The sequence below is a fragment of the Callorhinchus milii genome, unplaced genomic scaffold (assembly GCF_018977255.1).
Source record: "Callorhinchus milii isolate IMCB2004 unplaced genomic scaffold, IMCB_Cmil_1.0 Scaffold1, whole genome shotgun sequence".
In the NCBI taxonomy this organism is placed as follows: domain Eukaryota; kingdom Metazoa; phylum Chordata; class Chondrichthyes; order Chimaeriformes; family Callorhinchidae; genus Callorhinchus; species Callorhinchus milii.
Window position 1 is genome coordinate 42182986 of NW_024704742.1, and position 22782 is coordinate 42205767.

Genomic DNA, 22782 nt, shown 5'->3' on the forward strand with positions numbered 1-22782 from the left:
TCAAAGCGCCCCTGCCGTGCAAATGGGCTGAATTCCATACATGCGGCAGCTCAGGGTATGTGTAAAGCTGCTTCTAATTGAAGGAGCTGTGCAGAACCCTTTCAATATAAAGCAGCATAAATTTAATTATTCCAAGAGCTTTATGGATTAAGAGATGTTCTGTGGTTGGCACATTTCTCAAATTCCTCTCCACAGTATTCTGTGTCAGAAGTGCACATGTTAACAAAAATCATGTTTCCCTTTTGTCTATGTTAGAAGAAGTGAGGCTGCGTTAAAAGCTTTGACATTATTTTGCACAGCCCCGTGATAACCAGCTTTCTTAGACAAGCAGGTTCACTGTACACCAGCACAAGTTTTAGCCGACATAGTTGCATGAACTGTACTTGATTTCACTGTGGTTCTTACAGCTGAGCAAAGGCATATGTTAACCAAGCACCATCTTGTGCAAAAGGGTTTCTCAAATTGTTTTTCTCTTGAGAGGCAGAGGTGCTGCACATCAGTCCCCTCAAGGTCATGTGAAGTCCAAAGATAGGAACACAATGATACATTTTCGAGCAATTTTAGCTTTCCTGCCTTGTGCTTTTAAACAAGCCTAAGGAATATTTAAACTCTTTCAATAAAACATTTTAAACTGGCTAATGCTATTGGTTGGTATCCACTGGTGTTTTAATTTTTGCCAAACTTGAATATGAAATTGCTTTGACAATGCTATCCAAGCTTGATTGAAAACAAATCTAAATAAAGTGGTCCCTGCTCACTTTGGGCTCAACTTAAATTAATCCCAGCCTGGAAGAAGTAGTTTCAAATGCATTGATTTCCATCCATTGGCCCAGGAGAACCTTGTTCTAATGCTGTCTTCTGGGGCCGATATCTCCGTGGCTGTGATATGAATGAAATGCTAAAAATGTCCGACTCCCAAATAGCCATTAACATCACTTCCTCCACGTTATACGCAAATAACATCACTGATATCACTTCCCCCACAAAGGGATATCAGCAGGACTTTCTGCACAAATTACATCTATAGATCGCAGGCAAAGTGTGCAAGAATTGATGTTATTGGTAACCTAATGACCCAGAAGTTGGTCCATTTTTAATGCGTAAAGCTAGATGGACAGTGACTGGAACCAAGATGTATTGTACTTTTACGTTAGTGGAGATTCACAGTGGACCAGGGCTGTAAGCGAGGAACTATGATATGACAGGAGGCGGATGTGCTATAATGAGGTTTCCCTATAGTAACCTGAGTATATCTGAGTTGACTATATATTTGTTAAAATAATGCACCAAAGACAAATGGCAGAACTATCCATTGACGGCAAGATGCAGAACCAAAAGCCTTGTGCTTTAAAGGCAGAGGGAATTCAGACAGAGCACTGTTGTGCAAGGGAACCACCAGAGTGTCCAATACAGACGCGTAGAAACTTAGAATTTTTCTGCTCAGAAGGGGTCTGTTCGGCCATCGTATTAGTGTCACTGCTACTTTATTTTCTAAATTGCCATTTTTTATTCATCTAATATTTTTGAATGTGAAAGAAGCGGTATATAAAACCACTCTTAGAATTGTGCTTGACAGAGATGATGGATTGTAGGAGGCAGGATAAGTGAATAGACCTAATCTGATGCCTTGACAAGGTCGTCCCGGACATGACTTCCTTTACTGGGTTATACATCAAAAGCGCAGGGAAGTGTCTTCTTTTGCTAATAATGGCTTATTGGAAAAGGTGCTTTTCTGCTATTGATTGACATTAAATGTTGCAGAGCTAATACCGGTTAAAAATCTTAGTGCTGAACATCGGCAGAGACAGTAAATTTCTATTGCTGTATGTCAGCTTTCTGACTCCAGTCTCTGGAGCTAAGATAAAGTACCCCCGCAAATTGTTGCAATGGGTTTTGTTTCATTTGGCAAAGCAGCGATGTGACCTCTTTAATATCCGTCTTTTCTGCTGAGTCTGCACGAGAGACAGAAGATGGGATCTGCAGCAGGAATACAGCACGTCCACCACAACCAAATGCCAGACCTTCTCATTTTCCATTGTTTTCCCTTTGAGCATAGAGCTACTTCCAACAGCAAAAGGATATACTAAGAAAGTCTTAACTTATAACCTAACCACGGCCCCAACAACAAAGAACTGGGATTTCTTCACAGTCAAATTATAGTATTATTTCGAATATAAACCACTTGGAGTAAATATTCCTGTGGCACAATTTTGTAAGAGAGAATACACTTTATCGTCTAATATGCAGTAATATACTGATGAGTATATCACTGAAGGAGACAGGGTATCTCTGGGAAATGACTATTTCAACAACAACAACGACAACAACAAGATTCCATTTATAAAGCGCCTTTCACGTCAGGAGGACATCCCAAGGCGCTGCACAGTTGGTCATGACCCGAGCAGGGGGGAAATGGTCAGGGTGAGGGGAGGGAAGGGAGGGAGCGAGGAGGGAGGAAATGGTCAGGGTGAGGGGAGGGAAGGGAGGGAGCGAGGAGGGGGAAGAGAGTCGAGAGGGGAGCTGAAGGCTCGGTTCACTCGATTATAAGGTTAGTTTTTTCTGAAAAATCAGTCTTCCCTTTAAAAAATATTCAATCCACTTTAATGACATTGTTTGACTTTCTGTTTCTGTTTCCTTTCATGAATAGGGTAATATTTGTTTTCTTGGATCCACTAGTTCACACAGAGACTTTTCAGCTGTCTTGTCATTTTCAAATGTGTGTCAATTCAGCTTAGCATTTCCTTCAGTAAACCACTAACATTCAGTTGCATTGTCAATCCTTCGATTGAGATGTTAATCTGAGGTGCTGTTGGCGTGTTCAGGTGGATGTTATAAATTCCATGAGACTATTCAAAAAGACAATGGAGTTTCTCCCGGTGCATTGGGCAACAATCTTCCAGATAAAATTGGTGATTCATTTTGAGGGCTGTTTGTGGGACATTACAGCATGAAAATCTGCTGATGTGTTCACCTACAAAAAACACAATCACTACATTTTCATTTTGATAATGTGATATTATTATATTATATGCATGAATTATTATTTATAAACAATTAGATTTGAATAGACAGAAAAACAAACAACTTTCATTAGAAAAGTGTGAATTGATGACTGTCTTCTGTGTGACAATAGTACCAAAGATAGCAAAGGAGGAGGCCATTTGGCCCATTGAGCCTGAACTGATGGGAATTCATCCACAAATCCCATTTCACTGTTCTTTCTCCTTACCATTTGATATTGATATAATTAAATGTTTTTCCAGTTTTCTTCTAAATATTCTTATGATTTCAGCTTGATCAGCACTTATGGCAAATCTATGCTCATAACTATATCTTTTTACTCCTGTTATCTGTTTCTGTCTTTACTGGAAACAATTCACCAAACCTTTTTTTTCTTTTCACTGAATAATGGAAGGTTTGGCGCCATCTCTAAGAACCATTTGGGCAAATGGCAGAAGTAACAATTCATATAGTAACAGATTTCGCTTCATCAAGGCTATCTCTTTTCTACTCAGCTGGCCCTTTGGATGTGGTTATTTTAAAGCCCTTTGTAAATCAGAAGTTCTCTAGTTCACTGTGCTCACTGCCAATGACCTGCACTTGTGTTCAGCTAAAGGTTTTAATTAGTTGCTTATATGTTAAAAAAATAAGAGCTATGCTATGAAGTAAGACACTCTTTTCAACGCTTTGTTTAATAGGCGAAGGGAGCATTGAAATAGTGGGCTCTTTCACAGTCATCAGTGATGCATGAACTGATAATGGGAGAGTCACATAATCCAGTTTATAGAATATTAGACCCAAGGCCAAGTACAAGGGTTAGTCAGTGACCACTTGGGCAAAGTAGTAGAGAGCTGTCAATGTATATAGAACTATAATAATAATAACTTGCATTATAAACCGTCTTTCATGTAAAGTAAACATCCTTGAAGCGCTTTGCAAAATATAATTCATTCGAAATCAAAGTGAATGTTATACTCACAATTAAAGAGAATATTTGAGACAAAGGAGGGCCAGAAGGCAAGGTCCACAATCAGATACAGTGAGTTTTTTGGGGACATTATTTTCTTTGTGAACAGTTCTTAACAGTGATGATAGAAATCCTCTTTAAATACACTGAATTTTAGCAATTCACCTTTTTATAAAGTAGGACAATTATTCCCTCACAGAAATTAAACTGAATGGTACAGATAGGAATTAGTGCTGGATAGGACCACCAAAGCCTACAAGAACACTTCACAGCATCTCACGCCACCACACTCAACTCCATTATATCTCTGAAGTACCCTGGGCAGCTAAACCCAGTTAGTGTAGCTATTCAGAAGGCTTTTGGTGAAGTGCCAAAAATAGTGTTCTTTTCTACAATTCAACGGGAGATTTTCTAAACTTTTTTTCTACAAATAGTCATTTGCAGGAATGATGTGGAATCTTGTGGGAACACAAAACATTTTATTTCAAATCGAACAACAGCTTTGTGGGTGAAGGCTTCAGTCCAGAGCTACTAATGTACACGCTCATTCCTGTGGTTTTATTAGGAAGAAATGGAGCTGCTGAAGTAATGACTGGTGTGACAGTGGAGAGGCAGATGTTGAAATTCCTGAATTAATTTGTTCTCCAAGAGAAAACAAATCAAGAACATGTCTCAAATGGATGAGCTAGATTAAGAAATCATTTTATCTTGATTTATTTAATCCAGTGAATGAAGAAAGAGACATGAATAACTTCATGTACAATGGGGTCAAGGAGTCAATGAGATGTATGAAAGGTCACACTCACAGGGCATTTACATTGCGGTGCTGCACCTTAAACACTGCCTTAACTCTGAGTTAACAATAAACCTATTAACCAGCTACTCAATGCCATGAACGAGAAATCCAATAGTCCAGTGCTGTGACCTGCCTCGTGTGTGTGTGCTTGTGTGTGTGTCTATGTGGTGGGGGGAGGGAATAGAGAGTAGACAATCTCAAGTACACTTAATGTGATGTACAGTAGAACCCTGTAACAAAATGCTTCAATCTAATAGAATACAATTTACATTTATATGGTACCTTTCACGTTGGGAGAACGTCTCAAAGCGCTTCATAAACTTCCATTGCTGGATGGGCGACCAAGCTGGGGTGGGAGCTGAGGGGTTGAGGAGGGAAAAGATGATCGAAAGCCTGGTCAAAGAGGTACCTTTAGAGACGTGCTTTGATACAGGGAAGAGAGGTAGCAAGTTGAAGGGACTCCGGGAAGTTGGAATCCAGCATTTATTTGCCCAATAAATTTAATATCTGCTGATTTCACTGCATACAGGCAGTGGCATCGGTGTGTTCTAATGAACTAGAAGTCAGCCCTTTTGTCTTTCTGTGCACCAACTGGTAGGTCCGCCTTCCCCCCATTTTAGCACTGGTTAAGAGGTTTTGGACCTCCCCCACCCCCCAGGACAGCAAGAGCATTGTAACAGTCTCCACTGTGCATTGAATATATCACAAGATTGACTCCAATGACTTACTTTCTTTAAAACACATGCCTTCCTTTACTTCCAGATATTTTTATCTTTGGTACATTATTTGTAAAATAGATGAATAAAATAGAGTGAGACCTGTTTGGGCCTCCTGTAACATTTTGGCTGATGAGTGCTCATGTGTAACATGACAGTGGTCATGACTTTATAGAGGAGGCTTGAAGTTCAAGCTGTTGTGAATAAGGACTGGGAGGTGCTTCTGTGTACGGGCAAAAGAATGATGGTTCAAAACAATGAGTGCTGTCTCATGAAAAAGACCTTATGTTTCAAGATTTCTGTACAAGCTCAAAGCTGACATTGCATGGCATGGTCTGACAAATTCCACTCTCTCTGCCTCTTGACATTTATTTTGACAAGTTTGGAAGTTTATGAAGAAAAGTGAGCACTGGGTTTTGCAAAGATGTTGATCAAATCTCTGTCAGTTTGCCTGGTTGCCTCTCTGTTGAAAGAGGGTGCAGGTGGACAGATCACCTTCCCAGCTTGTCTGTACGGCTGTCAGAACTCTACATATGAAAACAATTTGGCTTTCATGAGGGAGCGGTATAGAGAAAAGCTTTCCAGCTATTAGCTTAAAAAAACTCAATATTTTGGGCTTTTCCATTCAGCTCCTCCCCTCCCACACCCAATGGCTCAGTGGATAACTGCACCCCATTAATGTGGTGGTAATATATAGATCAAAAAGGCACAGAAACAGACCATTTACATTATCTAGTCCATGTCTGATATTGTACAGGTTCAATCTCTAGCCTGTATTAAGTTATCTGTCAGCTGTAGCTTTAGGAGGGGAGGAAGCTGATGTGCCGAGGTGATTCAAGGTCATTTCGATCTGGACACTGATCGTATGAATGAATAGCACTGATACAGCTGGAACGTAACTGTGAGACACGAGTTATCAACAAATGTACAACTTGTTCATACACTTCCTCCAGATTATTTCCTAGTTCTACTTAAGGGAATCTAGAATTGCAGGACAGTAATCTCATTATTTTTCTCCTTACTAAAAAGGAATTATTGGTACTATATTTTCCATTTACAGTTTGCTGTATGGCAACTGAACCGGCATTCCTATTAAGTCCAGACATTATGAGTTACATAAATATTTCCATCATTTGATTCTGATTTGGAATCCTCTCCCTCCCTCCTCTGCTCCTGAAAGTCTTTGACTTATTTTGACTTCCACTGGTGTACGGATCCTCTGGCATCTGCCTTCCTCCAGAACCTCACCCAAGTGATCACTATTCACGTTCAAGTCTTGGCAGTGATTGTTAGCTTTAACAGTTGAGTTTAGCTGATACTCCCTGAACCAGCCCTGCAGTCTTCTGGGATCTGTGCAGTGGTAGGATCAAAGGGGTCACTTGCCAGCTCAATAGCTGGAACGAGCACCTTCTGGTCGAAACCATTTTAACAAAATAAAAGGATATTCCTCACAGTGGTTATCAACTGGGACAATTTCAAGAGCGGAATGTTCCACAGTGTGATAATTATCACCCGTGATAGTTTTCACATACCGCATTTTCACCCCTATATCGCAAGGTTATTTCCAGTAGTGTCACTGACTATGGTGGTATCAAATAATTAATAGTGCGAGGAGATACACAACAGGATAAGCTACTGGTGGCTTGCGATGATTGATAATACTATCTGTTTGTAGGCTGTCAAAGTGTGAATTCCTTTCTTCCACCACCCTTACGTGCCAGTAATTATATATGTCATTTTTCATCACTGTCAGAATATGGCAGGATATTAAGAAGGAGAAATTCAGATCAGAGTAAGAGTAAAACATTCACTTCTGTCCTGGCACAGAGTATCAGAAATGTCACAATAAGGTATGTTATTGAAAGAGAAAATATCTAGATGTATCTGTTCCACACAAGTATACTGTATGTATTTATGATTATACAAATGAAAGCATATGCAGTATTGTCATGGGGAGGAGAGATTATATGTTCTGTAAATGCTGTCAAACAGTAGAGAATTATTCCCAGACTATATTCTGCCCAATGGTAGAATTAGACATAAGCCACCTTGCTTCAATGTTGCATTATTATTATAATATATTTCTTATATGATATTTCTCTAAAACTCCTGCCACCAGTGACAGATCAATAAACTCCATTACTTCACTCCAATGCTATGTTTGCACAAATGTCAAGATTCACACATAAACTATCGCATAAAATCACTTGAATGAGGTATTAGAGGATTTCTGATGCCCATGGAATTGTGCCATAATAGAAGCAAAAAGAGAGTCAAACATCTTCAAGAGTCGTATTCATACTTCGCAATAATCATCTGTGAGCATTTTGAAACATTTTGAGATGACAAAGTACTTTAAAAATGCCAGTTCTTTTCATGAACGTAAGTAGTTAGGTGTCAACCTGGCTCAGTGTGTAGAACATTCTCCTCTCCAGATAAAATTGTACGTTCACTTCATTACTGTGAACATTCGCCCACGAAATGCACAGTCAATTCACTTTACAGTTTATTCTGTGAAGCGCTTTGAGACATTTCAATGACATGATAAGGCACTATATCAAATGCACAGATTTTTTTTATAACATTGCTGAGCACAAACTACCTGTTGCATTTTCCTACAACTATACATCAGTACACTTTACAGAAACTTGTGAAGTGCTTTGATCTAGATGAGCTATCAACATCATAAACACAATATGAAATGCAAGAATTGTTATTACAAGCTATGTAGTGCTATAGAATCATAGAAAGTTTACATCACATTCAGCAATTGTGTCTGTCCTGGAAATATGTGCTCTGATCCCATCCAATTCCCTTTTATATGTTGATATGGACTTTAACAGACTTTTGGGGCAAACATTCCACACTAACTGCCATCTGTGTAAAAACAAATATAGTTTCCTCTAGTGTTAATCCTCAATGTAAGCACTTGAAACTGGCTTGCTCATCAGCACTGTCAGGTTACAGTGCTGTAGTCACAAAGGCTAAACTTTCAGTTGGTCCTTAAATCTTACCCTGTTACCCTCAGCTCACTCACTGTTAAGTGACTTTCTCAAAGCACAGATTGCAGCAACCAGGTGATTGCTTTATACTGCAAGTCAAGTCATCCAAGGCAGCATCTGCCTTGAGAAAGAAGAGCTTTGGGCAGCAGTTGTCTTGCAGGTCACATTCCTGGCCTGATCTAACATACGACTCGCTCGAGGATGCTCTCAGCCTCCCAGTAATCAATAGGGCATTATTTATATTAATATTTTCCAGATTAATTAGAATAGCTACATTGAAACAGTGTTGATTAGGAAAAGCAGAGTAGAGGTTACCGTATGGAAATATCTTTATCCCATCCGATTTATCTCTTTGCCGCAAAGTAGGAGTGTTACACTAAGGCTGTTTGAGTCCACAATTGTTCTAAATTGGCATCTTCCCTTGAGTAGCTAGCTGAGCATTTGGCCAATGCTCCCTTTCCCACTGTGCTATCTGTGCACCAATTTCAGAACCCCTTATTATTTTGCTGTAGACGCCTTTACCATTTATTTTGAGGAGCTTAGCTTAGTAAAGGTATTTATGAAAAGGGTCGATAGCAGCGGAGATTTATAGTTGCGTCATTCTGAGTTCAGGGAGCGTTGCCTTGGAGGAAAATAAAATTACCAGTAATTAAATTTATAAGCAGGGTGCCATCTACACAAGATTTATTACTACCGAGTTCAAAGGACAATGAGGCAGTGTTGGTAGCCTATGCATCCTCAGTGATACTCGATGCAAGTATTGTGAGAATCTCCATTCCCGGAGGGTTGAACTGACAAGAACACAATAAGATTCTTCTTGAAAATCTATAATTTCAGGGATTGCTTTTCTATTACCTGCACTCAAGATAGGGTATAGAGAAGCCACAAGGCAACTCTGCACATTTCGATCAATTCTGTTCCAATACAGCGTGTTAGCACTTCACTGCTTTGCCACGTACAGTAGCACATCCTTTGATCTAGCTTATTGTTAATGACTGCCTCTCTGCTGGAGAAATATTCTCAAATCCTTCCCGATAACACACTTCCTTTTGTATAGCCCTCAAAGAACATGTGAGAGAGGATCTAAAATGTGTTGTGATATCAAAAATGATTTCTTAAGATTCTTGATCTGGTCTATGAATGCAGCATCAACAATAAATTGGATTTATATAGTGTCTTTCATGTCGGGAGGATGTCCCAAGGCGCTGGGGCATGGTGTAAAGAAGAGTCACCTTGTGAAAAGGCAGATTTTTAAAAGGCAGGAATAAAATGTTAATTGACGGAATGGTATGGGAGCGCACTCCCTTAGGACTGGAGCTGCCTCCAAATGCTTTCACAGTTAGGAGAGACTCCCTTGTTAGAATGCAATGTCTGTGCATGATGATCATATTAACAAGCGCAGAGCCCCTGAGTCACGTGGTGTTTGCCTAAGGAGGAGCAAGGCAGCCATGACCCAGCCATCACTGCTGCAGCAACCCACAATTTCTCTGATAACAAGTACAAGGTAGATACTTAACAAGGGAACAAAGGGGAGCATCTTGGAGCATTGCACAGTGATGGGGAGAAAGGGGAAGGGAAGGTGATCGTAGGCATTTTATGTTGAAAGGGAGCATGCAAAAACTGGTTATAGTGAATTGGATACAACGCTAAAACTACATTACATTTAGCTATTGTTTTTCCTCAGCTGCAAAAACACCTGTGCTTTACAGAATGGAACCATATATGTTCCGAATTCTCTGAAGCTGCCATACCTTAATTATATCTAGTGCTTTAGTGACCTACTGAATGCAAAGCCTTGTTATTGCAGTCAACAGTAGTAATGGAAAAGTAGTAATAATTTATTGGCAATAGGATGACATTCACTTAGGATACTGGAAAATAACTTCAGTGTTTGTTTCATGAATGCAAAATGATATGCATGGAAAAAAGACACTTAAGTTTATTTGAGATTCACTTGGCACAGACCAAATAAGGAAACTGAATGCAAACCAGTGACCAGACTTCATTGGACTTCCCCATAGCTCGAATGATGAAACAATAGAAAATGTCAGAGAAACCAGCCAGTGTCTCTCCAAATACTTGTGTGATGCTTGTTTGGAAGGCATTGCCTGAAAGGTCAATCAAACAGGACACTCATTGGATTTTTAATGATTAGGCAGAATTCATAATGAGAGTTCAAAGAATGGGGCTGGTGCCTCTCAGGCAGGTCTGTCATTCAGCAGAACAATGAGAGAGGTCCAGTCTGGAGTCATAATTCCAACAGGACACTCGATTCTGTACTGGAGTCACATTCCAAACACTTGTTGCCATTGTACAAATAGCAAAGTCCAATCTTTTTGGGAACCCAAGACGCTCCATGTAACCAGGCAATCGTCATCTCTTCACATTGCCTGAATATAAAGCTGCCTTTTGACAGTACCGTTCTGTCAGTGGCTTCTTCCTGTGTAGCCAGTGTAGACCGTGTTGTACTGCACTTTAGGTGTAAGGTAGTGGGGGATAATAATAATAATCCTTGCATTTGATATTGCGCTTTTCACGTCTTCTCAACGTCTCAAAGCACTTCACAGAATAGACTGTAAAGTGAATTGACCGTATATTTGTGGGCGAAACCTGGCAGCCAATTGTGCACAGCAGCGTCCCACAAACAGTCGCAGATTGAAAATGACCAATTTTTTTTGAGGGATTATTATTAGGCGTGTGGAATAAGGAAACTTGCCCAAGTTTTCGCCCTACCTGGAATTGAACCCAGGTGTCTTGGTTGCAAGGTGAGTGCTCTAACCACTGAGTTACAGGACTTCACTTATGCATTACTCCATGACTTGATAAATTTATGGATCTTGGCATTTGAGAATGTTTTCGTTAAAATTCACATGGCCAGACTCCATAGACCTTCAGAGGCAACTCTACTGAATATATATGCATTGTATTATATCAACAAACATAACACTGATCTCTTTTAGCTAACCCATTGAAGGTGTTCCAGTATACTGAAGTTTGGGGCAAATTAACTGTACACTACTATAGGAATGCACTGAGCCTTGACTGTCATTATTAGCATTGGCCTCATTCAATCAAAGATTTCTTTGTCCCACCACAATAACCAGTGGGCAAATATGCTGTGGTATCGAGCCAACCAGGTGGGTTTAATGCCCAGTCTGTGCTGAGTTAGATGATTTCAGCCAGCAGTGGAGTGCTACTATCAGCCTTGGTTCCAAGAGGAAGAAAATCAGCAAGCGTTCCCACTGCTGATCACCATCAGTGATCCCTGCCAGAAAGTGCATGAGTATGGATGTCAAGTTAGAACAGGATTAGGCTTGGCTGAAATGCCTCCACAGTCACCCAGTCGGCCGAGACTACTTGTGTAGACATCCAAATGAAGAATGGCATTTGGCTGAGATAGGTACCAGAGGGTGACCAGCACTTGTAGAGAAGTACACCACCAGGCGCCTGTGCCTTCAAGTGAACATATATATGGGGGGACGGGGGGACGAGGGCAGGGCGGGGGGAGAGGGGTGGGGGTGGAGAGAGGAGTCAGGAGTTAGAACAAAACACATGCTACCTTTTGTTGCAAGTATAGCATGAAGGTTACACTAGATATTTTGTGCTTCAGAGCAAAGTGTCATATTCACATGAAGTGAATTTGCTTCTAAACCTACTCAATTGCTTTGTGACAATCTTTTATGTGAATTGTGTAACATAAAGGCATGTTGACAGACATGAAATGAAAAGCTTTATCAGAAATAGGGATTGGATTCATTTCCTTTGTTGAACGGAAGCGTGGATCCTGTAAAAACATTTTGTCCCTGTGACCATGCTTCAGCGTGAAAAGGGTTAAATCCTTTTACCTTGAGCTATTGTAACAATGACTGGGTCTTATTTCATTTGATGGTGTTGGATTTATTGTCGGGGCCACTGCAGTCATATTCCATTTTACAGATTACTTAAAGTGCATTGAAAATTGAATAAGAGCATAGAGGTCCCATCTCCCTCTATACGTTCATCGCAGCAAAACTGCACAGCAAACCAGACTTTTACTGCGGCAAATCATAAATATGAGTGTTCCACGTAATAAAATCACAAATGCAAACTTGTAGCTTACTATTATTTTGCAAAGGTGCTAAAGGCTCGCACTGCCATTTCTCAGTCTTTTCCTTTTGGGCCAGATGATCCATGTACATGCCAATATAATAAATTTCATGTTTTGCGACAGGACTGCAGAAACATGCGCATATTTAGCGAGAGTAAGGCCGTGCTGTTATTGATGCGGTGCAAATAAAGAAGTCCGGGAAGAAAGTGAAGAGTCTAAAGTGTTTTAACTGCATTGCATTGCCTCCTGTATATGCTCAAGTGTTGTGTTGTCAGACTTCAGCAATTGCTGGATGAGACACTAATAAATCTGATCTTTTGTTTCCTTCTCTTACTGTAGTGATCTGAGTGAAAACCATATCCACGCTATTCCAAGGAAGGCTTTCCGTGGAGCTGTTGACATTAAAAACCTGTGAGTATCTTTATGGCGATTATTTGTTGCTCCAGAAATGAAAACCATGTAGTTACAACTGGCAAACCTGAATTCAAACGTTCCTCCTTTTATGGCCCCATACTGCATATGTATGTGATAGCGTGCAGAAATGGCATTAACACATAGCCCCATTTTATATCTGGGCTTAATGTCTGTTGTGTGCATAGTCAGTTGCTAAGTTTGCTTGTGTAAATAAGCTTGTTGCTGATTAGCACTTCTTTTCCAATGCATCTGCATTTTGTTTGGTCAGCCAAGAGTCTGACATCAGTGGAAACCCATCACCATGCTTAAGAGACTTCAAATGGAATGATTAAGAATTCTACATGTGAGATATTTACTATTCAGCAAATGCCAAGGTTACCAATGGAGTGTTCAGAGTCCTTCCAATGTGGTATAAAAGGAGCGAAGTGAATTAGGATCTGGGATCTGCAGTGTGGGATCTACTCAGGCTGGGCTAACCTACCGTCACCAAAGTACAATACAGTTCCATTACGTGCAGTTGCCTTTTCCCAGAGTTGTTATTTAGGCACAGGTTGGGAAAAGTCAAGGCTTCAGGCCTCCAGAGAGTATATTATTCTGCCCACCCGCCTCTCCCCCCGCCGCCATTTACAAGTCGATGTAATATTTCCTATGTAGTAGCAAAACAACCTTTGAGATGTGATGCAAAATGGGGGATGGGAAAATTTGACCAAAATGTCTCCATATAATAAATAATCTCTACATTTGCCATTTCACGCCAGGAGGATTTCTCAAAGCTCTTCACAGCATATACTGTAGAGTGGAGTGACTATGCATTTTGGGGGCAACAATATTTTTGTGGGAAAAGATAATCTGGGAAATGCAGTGTGGCCAATTCCTTAGTACTGTTAATTCTTTTGCAAGAAAGATAGTGTCAGTAGTACCGTATGTATTTGTTCTGTTTTCTGCTCCCTTTTCTCCAGATAATTTTCTTGAAGCCTACGGCTTGGACTGTGTTCATAATGTGGTGACATTTTCTAGTTGCTGTTTTTACTGTGTTTCATTATTAGTTTATATATCCATTGTGCCTAGTTTTGGATTTCAGTCCATGATCTAACTTTCTGTGATACCTGGAGAGCACATTATTGAAAGAACTGGTGTTAGCTAAAACAGAACAGATGAATACTTTAAGCCTTTCTGATATTTTGTTAGAGTAGTACAGTATTGAATTCCTGCTGTGGAAAACTGTAATGGCTCTTCCATGTTAAAGCTTTTGTAGCTTGAGGCATTCTAGTTTCACATTCATCCTTTTCTCCTAGGCTCATTGAATGAGATTGAAAAATATCTTCCCTGTCAATAGCCTCGTCCCATAACTTCACTGAAGATTTTTCCAATAGCATTCTATTGCTGTCTCGGAACAATGAGGGAGTTTAGGATGTGTGGCATTTTTGTCACAGAATTTATTTTTCCTTTTGACTGAACAAAGATCCCTGATTTTCAGCACCAGTCTATCCATGTTTAAAGTTTTCAGGCTTTAAACTGTTGCACTGTCAACACCTGGTCTTGACCTCCCACATGTCACACACCATCTGTTCTGTATAATTCAGCAGACGGAGTTTTTTTTAAATGGATGGTCCAATTGTTAAACCAACAGCTTGACTACAGCGAGCTAGCTATTTGGAAATCTTTATCTTCCCATTTGACCTTCCGGTCGTGAACATTTACGTTTTCACACCACCTCCTTCCATTCTTACTGTCGGGGGGCGTTCAAATGTAGGGTGGGAAATGAGGGCTGCTGTTCCCGGTTAAAAATTGAGCAATTCAGCACAGAGTCACAATGGGTCATGAGTTTAAACATGACCTACGTTGAGAACAGTGCCGATTTAAAAGAAGGCACAGCAAATGTCAAAAGATTTCCTCACCCTCACCTTTCAGGCAGTGATACCAGCATCACTCTGTCTCCACTTTCCCATCGTTTCCCATAAATCATTTTCATTCACGGGTGGGCATTCTGTATTCTTCATCACTCACACGTCAAGGGAGTGAGAGCAGCAGAATAAAATAAATTCAATGCGATAAAGTTAAGGTAGAAATGATCCAAAAAGGAAGGCAAGCTTTTTAAAAAAAAATTAGGGACGGGGGAGAAAAACATTAAGAGAATTATATTTTTGTTTTTAAATCTAAACATTTTCCCAATAGCTTCACCCTCCACCATAGCACCTACGTAGTGGAGATGATTTAAGAGCATAGCCAGAGCTGTGTCAGCACTGATTTATACATTGACAGCTCAGGAAAATGAGATATAGACCAACATGCAATTCACCCTTTTCCAAATTAACCTGCAGACCGCATTAGGCAAATTTGATGGTATTACGAGATTTTCCAATTTGTCAAGTAACAATTTCTCTTTTATGTTGTGTCAGGAGTACAGTTTGTGCCGTTGTCGTAATTTAAATTACTTTGATAAATTGAGCGTGAGGTTAAAGAATAATGTTATAGATAAATCTTATGACATCAAATATATAAAAGCTATTAACTAAATTATTAATAAAATAGCCTTGTTAAAAAATTAAGTATAATGAAATTAGAAACTGTGGCTACAAGCCTCTGAGACAAACTACAAGCATGCAGCACTAAAGAATATCTTCAGCAGAGAGTGGGAGAATCTGAATCAACATAACCCTTGTTGTTGGCTAGTACTGCTGAGGAAGTGCTTCAAGGTTATTTGAAACAACAAGCCCAGCCCAATAGTGCTGGCAGTGGAGAACAGCCATTTGGTTGTAATCGTCTGAAAACTGATGGCAATTCACTTTGTGCGTTCGTAAGTGGAAAGTTACATCAAAGGGGCCCGCCCTCCCCTTCCATTAGTCAGCAAAATAACTGGCAAACGGCCTTACGCACCAACATTCGACAGTTTTTAGCCAATTTGTTTCCCAGAAACATTACCAGATGCTACTCAGGAGCTGTCTTTATCGCCCTTGCTGAAAGACTTGAAGGTATGTAAGTGACAGAATAGTGGTGGACTGCTTTTTTCAGCTGCTTTACAGAAATCCAGGAGAATTATGTTGAATGTTGATAAGTAAATCAGGGACTAAAATGTGTTTAATTTCTGGTCTGCCAGCTAGTCCTAGTGGTACTGGGTGTTTTGGGACACCCCTGTTCCATCATGACTTTGACGATAACATCTGGAAGGGTACTTGTCAGGAAGTCAATGCAGTCTTACAGAGAAAGAAGTTAATCCAGGAGACTGGAGGTGGGATAGACAAATTAAGTGCATGAAGATGGGTGCACAGAACCAGGTTAACAGGGATGATTGGAGGAGACGATCTTGTCAGGAAGAAGTTAGTGAGCAATAATTGATAGGCCTATTTTCTGAAAGATGTCAGTATTGTGGGCGCATAGTCTGAGCAGCAGATTTACAGTTTCACGGACCAGGTATTGAGACAGGATCAGCTGTTTCCATCTGTTACATGCATGGTGACCCCTGCTGAGGTTTGAAATTGCACCTAATCGTAACCTTTTTAAGGCTAATTTATCTCAAAATTTTAGATTGTGCAAAAATTATGTAAATTTCTTAAAAACCTTATCTTAACTCGGAAAACTTATTTTAAGAATTGTTAAAAACAGGGTCTTAAGAAGATGAAGACTTCAATTCTGCACTTTGATTCTACACTTAGATTTTAAGACAAAATGGTCAAACAGGTGGAATTCTGAGTCTCTGGTGTCCAATAAAACTGAAACTAAGCAGGTTCAAGTCTTGTGTGATCTTTGTATAGCAGGTCCTAGCTAACTCCTGGCAGTGCGGGATTTAAGACCTCTCTCCTTATCCTTCCTTAATCTCATGGTTATTGAGCCCATACCTGCGCTGAATCAGGAGTTGAGTGGATCATGGAACAATGCCTTTGCTTGGCATTTCTTCTTCCTACTTTGATTCTGTGCAGATAGTAGAAATAGAATGAAAGAAGAGCCAGGCAGCGAGTGTGAGGCAGTGAAGGTACTTAGTTTGAATCTGTGTAAATAGCAGCATCTGGAAGCTTCCGATATTACTTTCTGAACCGAATGGCAATTTCCATATCAGCAAGTCACTAAACAGCACAGCAGCACACTTATCGGGGAGTGACTCGATTTGAAGGCTTAATAATGAAATCGAAGTGAATCTTCACAGTCCTGCATATCGTTTCCATGGTTTCTGGTTAAATTATATCCGTCCACAGAAAAACAAATCTTCCATCGGAGTTTGAGAGAAACTTCTGTAAATATCTTTGCAGACTCAAAGGGAGCTTAGTAACTGGGAACTTTAGTACGTTTGCTCTCGAGTCAGTTTGCTCTGCAGTGAGGCTGACATTGATCATGCAGCCCCTGTGACCTGGACCACTTTGTCCACCAAGCTGGAGGCAGCTGCATGGAAATGAGAGGCTGCCCCGGTGGGCTTTGAGGGTAAAAGTCACATCCAATTGATCAGCTCAGCTTATTTTAGCTGTCCCTCTCCTCTCCCACCCCTCTCCCTCCCACCACCATCCCCCCCAACTTAAATAGCAAATCAATTTCATTTTAGATGCTTAGCCCCTTTTTATACTGGTACCGGGAGCTTTTCACTTCTGAGCTTCAGAAGGGAAATGATTGAACTAATGTGAAGCTATCTCACTGTGTGCTGTAGTGTAAACCCCAGTGAATTGGTTTCACTGGACTATGCCAAAGCTGAGCTCCCTGTATCGTAGTCATTAACCACAAGCCTTTTTGTTACTAAAGCCCTTTCATTGTTTCTCCTGGTGTCCTGGCCAACAATTCCCAAATAAAATTGCTCATTCACTTTATGGCTGTTTGTAGTATATTGCTGTGCGCAAATTGGCTGCCGCTGTCACCCACAAGATACGCAATCACTTCACTTTACAGTAAATTCTGTGAAGTGCTTTGAGATGTTCTCCCAACATGAGAGGGGGTATATCAAATTAAAGGATTGTTATTATTGGACATTGTGAGAAACTCCCTTCTAAATTTGAATAGTACCACAAGATCTTTAATGTCCACCAGATTAGGCAGGTGGGACCTCAATTTAGCATCTAATTGAGATCTATTGATGTAAAATTGCTAAATTTGGATTTTGTTGTGAATTTCAGTAGTTTACTGCATCATCTTCTTGTGAATCAATCTTTAAGCAAAGGTGAGATTAGCCGAAGACAGCTCAATTCAGCTCCTTGTAATATGTGGACGTAATTTGTGTTCTCAGTACAGTAATGCAGTGAAGTTCTGCTACTATCTATAATTTGCTATATGAATGCCACATTGTCATCAAACATCAAAATATTGTAAGCAAATGCAGCCAATTTGAAATGTCAAATGATGTCATTAGACACGATTTTTGGAGTAAAATTCTTTTAGAAGATGTTGACTCATTTTCCATAAAAGAGCTTTTGCATGAATATCGACATAATCACTATTTTCCTTCATGGGTAAATGCAATATCCACTGTGGTAGCTGAGCTGGGCAAACTGGGAAAATACCAGGTTGAATCTGCAGTCTGTGCTGGGTTAGCTGATCTGAGCTGGAGTAGCAGTAAGCAGCTACACATAACCTCAACACCTCTGGCTGAGGGATGAAAAAAATCAGTCAGCATTCCTGTTTTCTATCCATTGACTCCTGCTTGATGGTTCACACATCTGGGTGTTTGGTGACAATACACCAGGCTCGGCTGTGATGCCTACTAGCACTATCAAGGCTTGCTCATAAGCCTCTTCTTAGTTGAGAGATCTAGGGGAAGGGCCAAGGTCCTCCAAGGCAGGACACCACCAAGGAAAGAATACGTAGGAGATAAAGCAAGATAATTACGAAATGGTTAGATAATGGCAAACTTGGGTTTAATAGTTTGTAGCTAGGAGGAGAAGGAAGGCTGAGGGAGTCCCGACATCACCATCACTGATAAAGCCATCTCAGATCATCATTTCATCTCCTCAATCCCTCTTCCCACCGCCACCCAACTCATCTCCATGTTCTACCAGCCCTGGAAAATAATCTCCCCACACTCCCTCTCTGCTGCCCTGGAGTTGTCTGAACTCCTCTCCCTCTGGCCTACCTCCCGCACCGACTTATCCTCCTCGGTCACTCTCCTCCAAATCTCCCTCTCCACCATTCTCAATGCCCTTGCCCCCCTCACTTCCTGAACCACCACCTCCTCATGCAACTCACCGTGATACACCAGTCACCTCCGCTCACTCATGGTCTGGTGCATTCCGCTGAACCCACCTGGCTTAAATCTGATTTAATAGTCCACCGGCAGATCTGGCTGCATCACATAAAAACTTACCGCTCCTCCTTTGCCTCCACTAAATCAGCCTTCTATTCCAAGATAATCTAAGAGGCCAAGGACAACCACAGGCTCTACTTCTCAATTACCAACCGGCTCCTCCGTCCACTCTCTCATGCCACGCCCATCCTCTCCTCCAATTCCAACTATGCGGAGATGCTGGACTTCCTCGAGACCAAAATCGAGGGGATCTGTTTAGCTGCCTCAGCCCTCCCAACTGCCAACCCCTCTCCATCTCTCCCTCACACTCAAGGCCTTACCCATCCCTCCCTCCACACCTATGAACCTGTCTCCCACTCCTCTCTCACCACCACTATAACCCGCATGAAGCCCACCACCTGCTCCCTCGACCCCATCCCTACCTCTCTCCTTACCTCCCAGCTCCACCTCTTCGCCCGTTTACTCTCAGACCTTGTAAACTTCTCCCTGTCAACTGGCACCATTCCCACCCCCCTAAAAACAGCTGTCATCACCCCATCATAAAAGAATCTTCACTGGACCCATCCCTGCTTACAAACTACTACCCCATCTCCGACCTCCCTTTCCTTTCCAAGGTCCTTGAAAGAGTTGTTGCTTCCCAGCTTCATTCGCAGACATGGGGTCAACTTCCATATGTATGCGTCTGACACCCAACTCGATCTCCCTTCCTCCACCCTCGACTCCAGGACCACTGCTGTCCTGTCAGACATCAACTCTTGGATGAGAGCCAACTCTCTACAGTAGAACGTCTCCTGATTGGCTTGCGCAAGTGCCTCTGCACCTCAGGCACTGCCAGCATCAGCATCCACAGTTGCAAACCCCACCTCACCAAGCCAGTCAGGAACCTAGGCGATTGTTCGACCCTCAACTGCCCTTTCTCCCCCACATCCGTGCCATGACTAGCTCTGCCTTTCCCCACCTTCACAACATTGCCTGACTCCCCCACTGCCTCACCCCTCAGGCCGCTGAAACTCTCATAAATGCCTTCATTACACCTAGGCTCGACTATGCCAACGTCCAGCTTGTAGGGCTTCCCAATTCTTCCCTCCACAAACTGTAGACGAGGACAAATCCTCGTCATTACCCTGAAGGCCTCCATGGCCTGGCCCCTCCTGCCTCTTGGGTTCTAATCCCATCCCTGACTGTTCAGCGCCTTGAGACGTCCTCCCGACGTGAAAGACGCTTCACAAATGTAATTTTGTATTGTATTGTAATTTTAATGTCCAGGAAAGAATGTTACATTAGGAGACCATCCAATAGGACATGGTTTCAGCAAACCAATGCATCAATGACCAGATGTTAGCACCAGGTTCTAAGCCCTGTGACCTTCCCTTCCTTCATTCCAGTCACTTGGATTCAATAGAAAATCACTGAAGGTTAAACCCTTTCAGGACTGGAGGGTATTTTTTAATTATGGGCAGGACCATGCTCCTGCTTAAAAATTGCAGAATTTTTTTGTCAAATAAAGCTTCAGTGCAAAATGTTCTGGAATGCTCAAAATCCATTGGAGAGTGTCTCTAATTCACTGGTAACCACTCTCCAGCATCCATAGTGGTTTGAGTAAAATGAAACAAACCAAACTTGCTTTGTCCCTGGATGCTGTGCACAGAAGCTGTTGCTTTCCTCAGTATTCTGCTCTCAGCCCTCCGGGTATCCAAACACTTCTGATACAGAAAATCAGAGACTGATGCTTCAAAATCACTTCCATTTAAAAGTTGGTGTCAAGCAGAATTTATATTTAGCAAGGAGAAATGATCAGTTAAAAGGTTTCCGAAAGGGTTTCTTTTTTGTGTTCCATTTTGTATCTGATGATAAATTTGAGTGCTTGGCAAAGTGAAATTTGGTTGTCCTCTGTGCTTTTACTTGTTTGATAGTGGTTACCAGAGACTGATATCCAGGGCTGCGTTTGAATGAGAGAATTCTCCTGGTCTCGCCAAGGATGGTGGAATTAACATGCAGCTGTGCTCCTCTGATAAATGGATTCTGTTAGGTCACCGAGGGGAACACTGTGACATTAAGTGATTTACAGTCCTTTTCCTTAATGAAATTGTTTCAGTGAGATGATGCTGAAAGCTTTTAATGGATAGCTTTTCTTGATGTAATGAAATTGCATTCCGTTGGCATTTAATATAAGGAGCGGTTATTATTTACTGGAGCTTTCCTGCGCTTCTCTTGCTGCAAAGCTCTCGGGAAGGACAAACGTTTTCAGGTGTTCGGTGCAGACTTAAAAACAATTCTAATGCCAGAGATATTTTAGAGCGGGAGAGCATGTGCTTGTGTATCTGTCGATGTGTAACAGAGAGAGAGAGAAAGAGAGGGAGAGCACCTGTAAGAGCACTTCCACAGTCGCAGGCCTGGTTACAGAGTCAGCATAGATGGAAGCTTTAGGGTACCTAACACTGCTAATGTTCTGCTTCTTTACGTTTATCCTGCTAATCTGTTTAACAGGCAACTGGATTACAACCTAATCAGCTGCATTGAGGATGGAGCGTTCCGAGCTCTGCGAGACCTGGAAGTGCTGTGAGTACTGCTTCAATCTGGCTGTGAAAGGCAGCCCTTCAGTCAGGGATAACAGACATGTTAGTTTATGTAAAGGTTGCAGTGCTTTTGTGTTAGGCTAATAGCTGTAAAAGATTTATGATATATTCAAGAACGATTCTCACTCCACATTTCAAGCTCTGCAAAAGTCCCAGAGACTAAAGAGACGCCTCCTCTACATTTCTCGTTTAACTGCCCACGCAGGGGAGAGTAGGCATGTACTCGGGAAGGTATTATTGAAGGCAAAGAGGCAGACGTGGTACCTGACAGAGATGTCAGGTCAAGGAAAAAGAATTTTCATTTGTAAGCCACCTCATTGTATCAATAACGACTCGAAATGGTTCACTTTTATTGCTGTCACGTGCAGTGACATTTGTTTCAGATTCGAAAGTAAGACAAAACGTGAGTTGCCCACAGTCGTCTACTATGGGTCAACTGTACTCGTGATGAAAAGGTTAACGTCAGTCCTAGACTAAAGCTCATGAGCATGTACAGAAAAAAGCATTAGTTAGAGTCACTGCACAAAACTGAAGGGAGTTTATGAACAGTACTTAACAGCTGCCAATGGAAACTATAGGGAGTTGTCAGTTCAATAGAATCTGTGATGAAGAGAAAAGCCAAAGCTGGGAAAATCTAGAGCACATTACACATTCCTGGCATCTTTGGCCTTGTGACTCAGTGGTTTACATTCTTTGGGTATTTGTAGGTATGTGAGGAAGCTAAGAGTAAGTTCCTCTTTTTGCAAGTATTTTAATCACCCAGATATTTTAAACAAAGGCTATCCCACTCTTCAATTAAAAGGATGGAAGTTTTGCAGAGAGTAGCTCCTTGGCTCCATTTATTTGTGAAAGGTTAAACCTTTTGGTTTCAGTAGCTGTCAAAGATCAAGTCAATTAATTCTAAACTCTTGACGTAAAAGAAGGAGCCTTGCGGGAAATGGCACATATTAACTCACGTTAAGCTACTCAGATAAAGGGTTTCCAAGCACCTGATTTACTGCATGCAG

General features: G+C 41.3%; 1 protein-coding gene across 3 annotated transcripts in view; it reads left to right on the plus strand.

Annotated features, from left to right (window-relative positions):
- The window catches only part of slit2 (slit homolog 2 (Drosophila)), a 283375-nt gene that overhangs the window by 168281 nt on the left and 92312 nt on the right, over positions 1-22782 (plus strand). For all 3 annotated transcript variants that reach the window (XM_042340949.1, XM_042340952.1, XM_042340959.1), the window contains exons 5-6: positions 12908-12979; positions 21687-21758. In XM_042340949.1, the coding sequence (XP_042196883.1) occupies positions 12908-12979; positions 21687-21758 (144 nt within the window). The remainder of the gene's footprint in view (positions 1-12907; positions 12980-21686; positions 21759-22782) is intronic.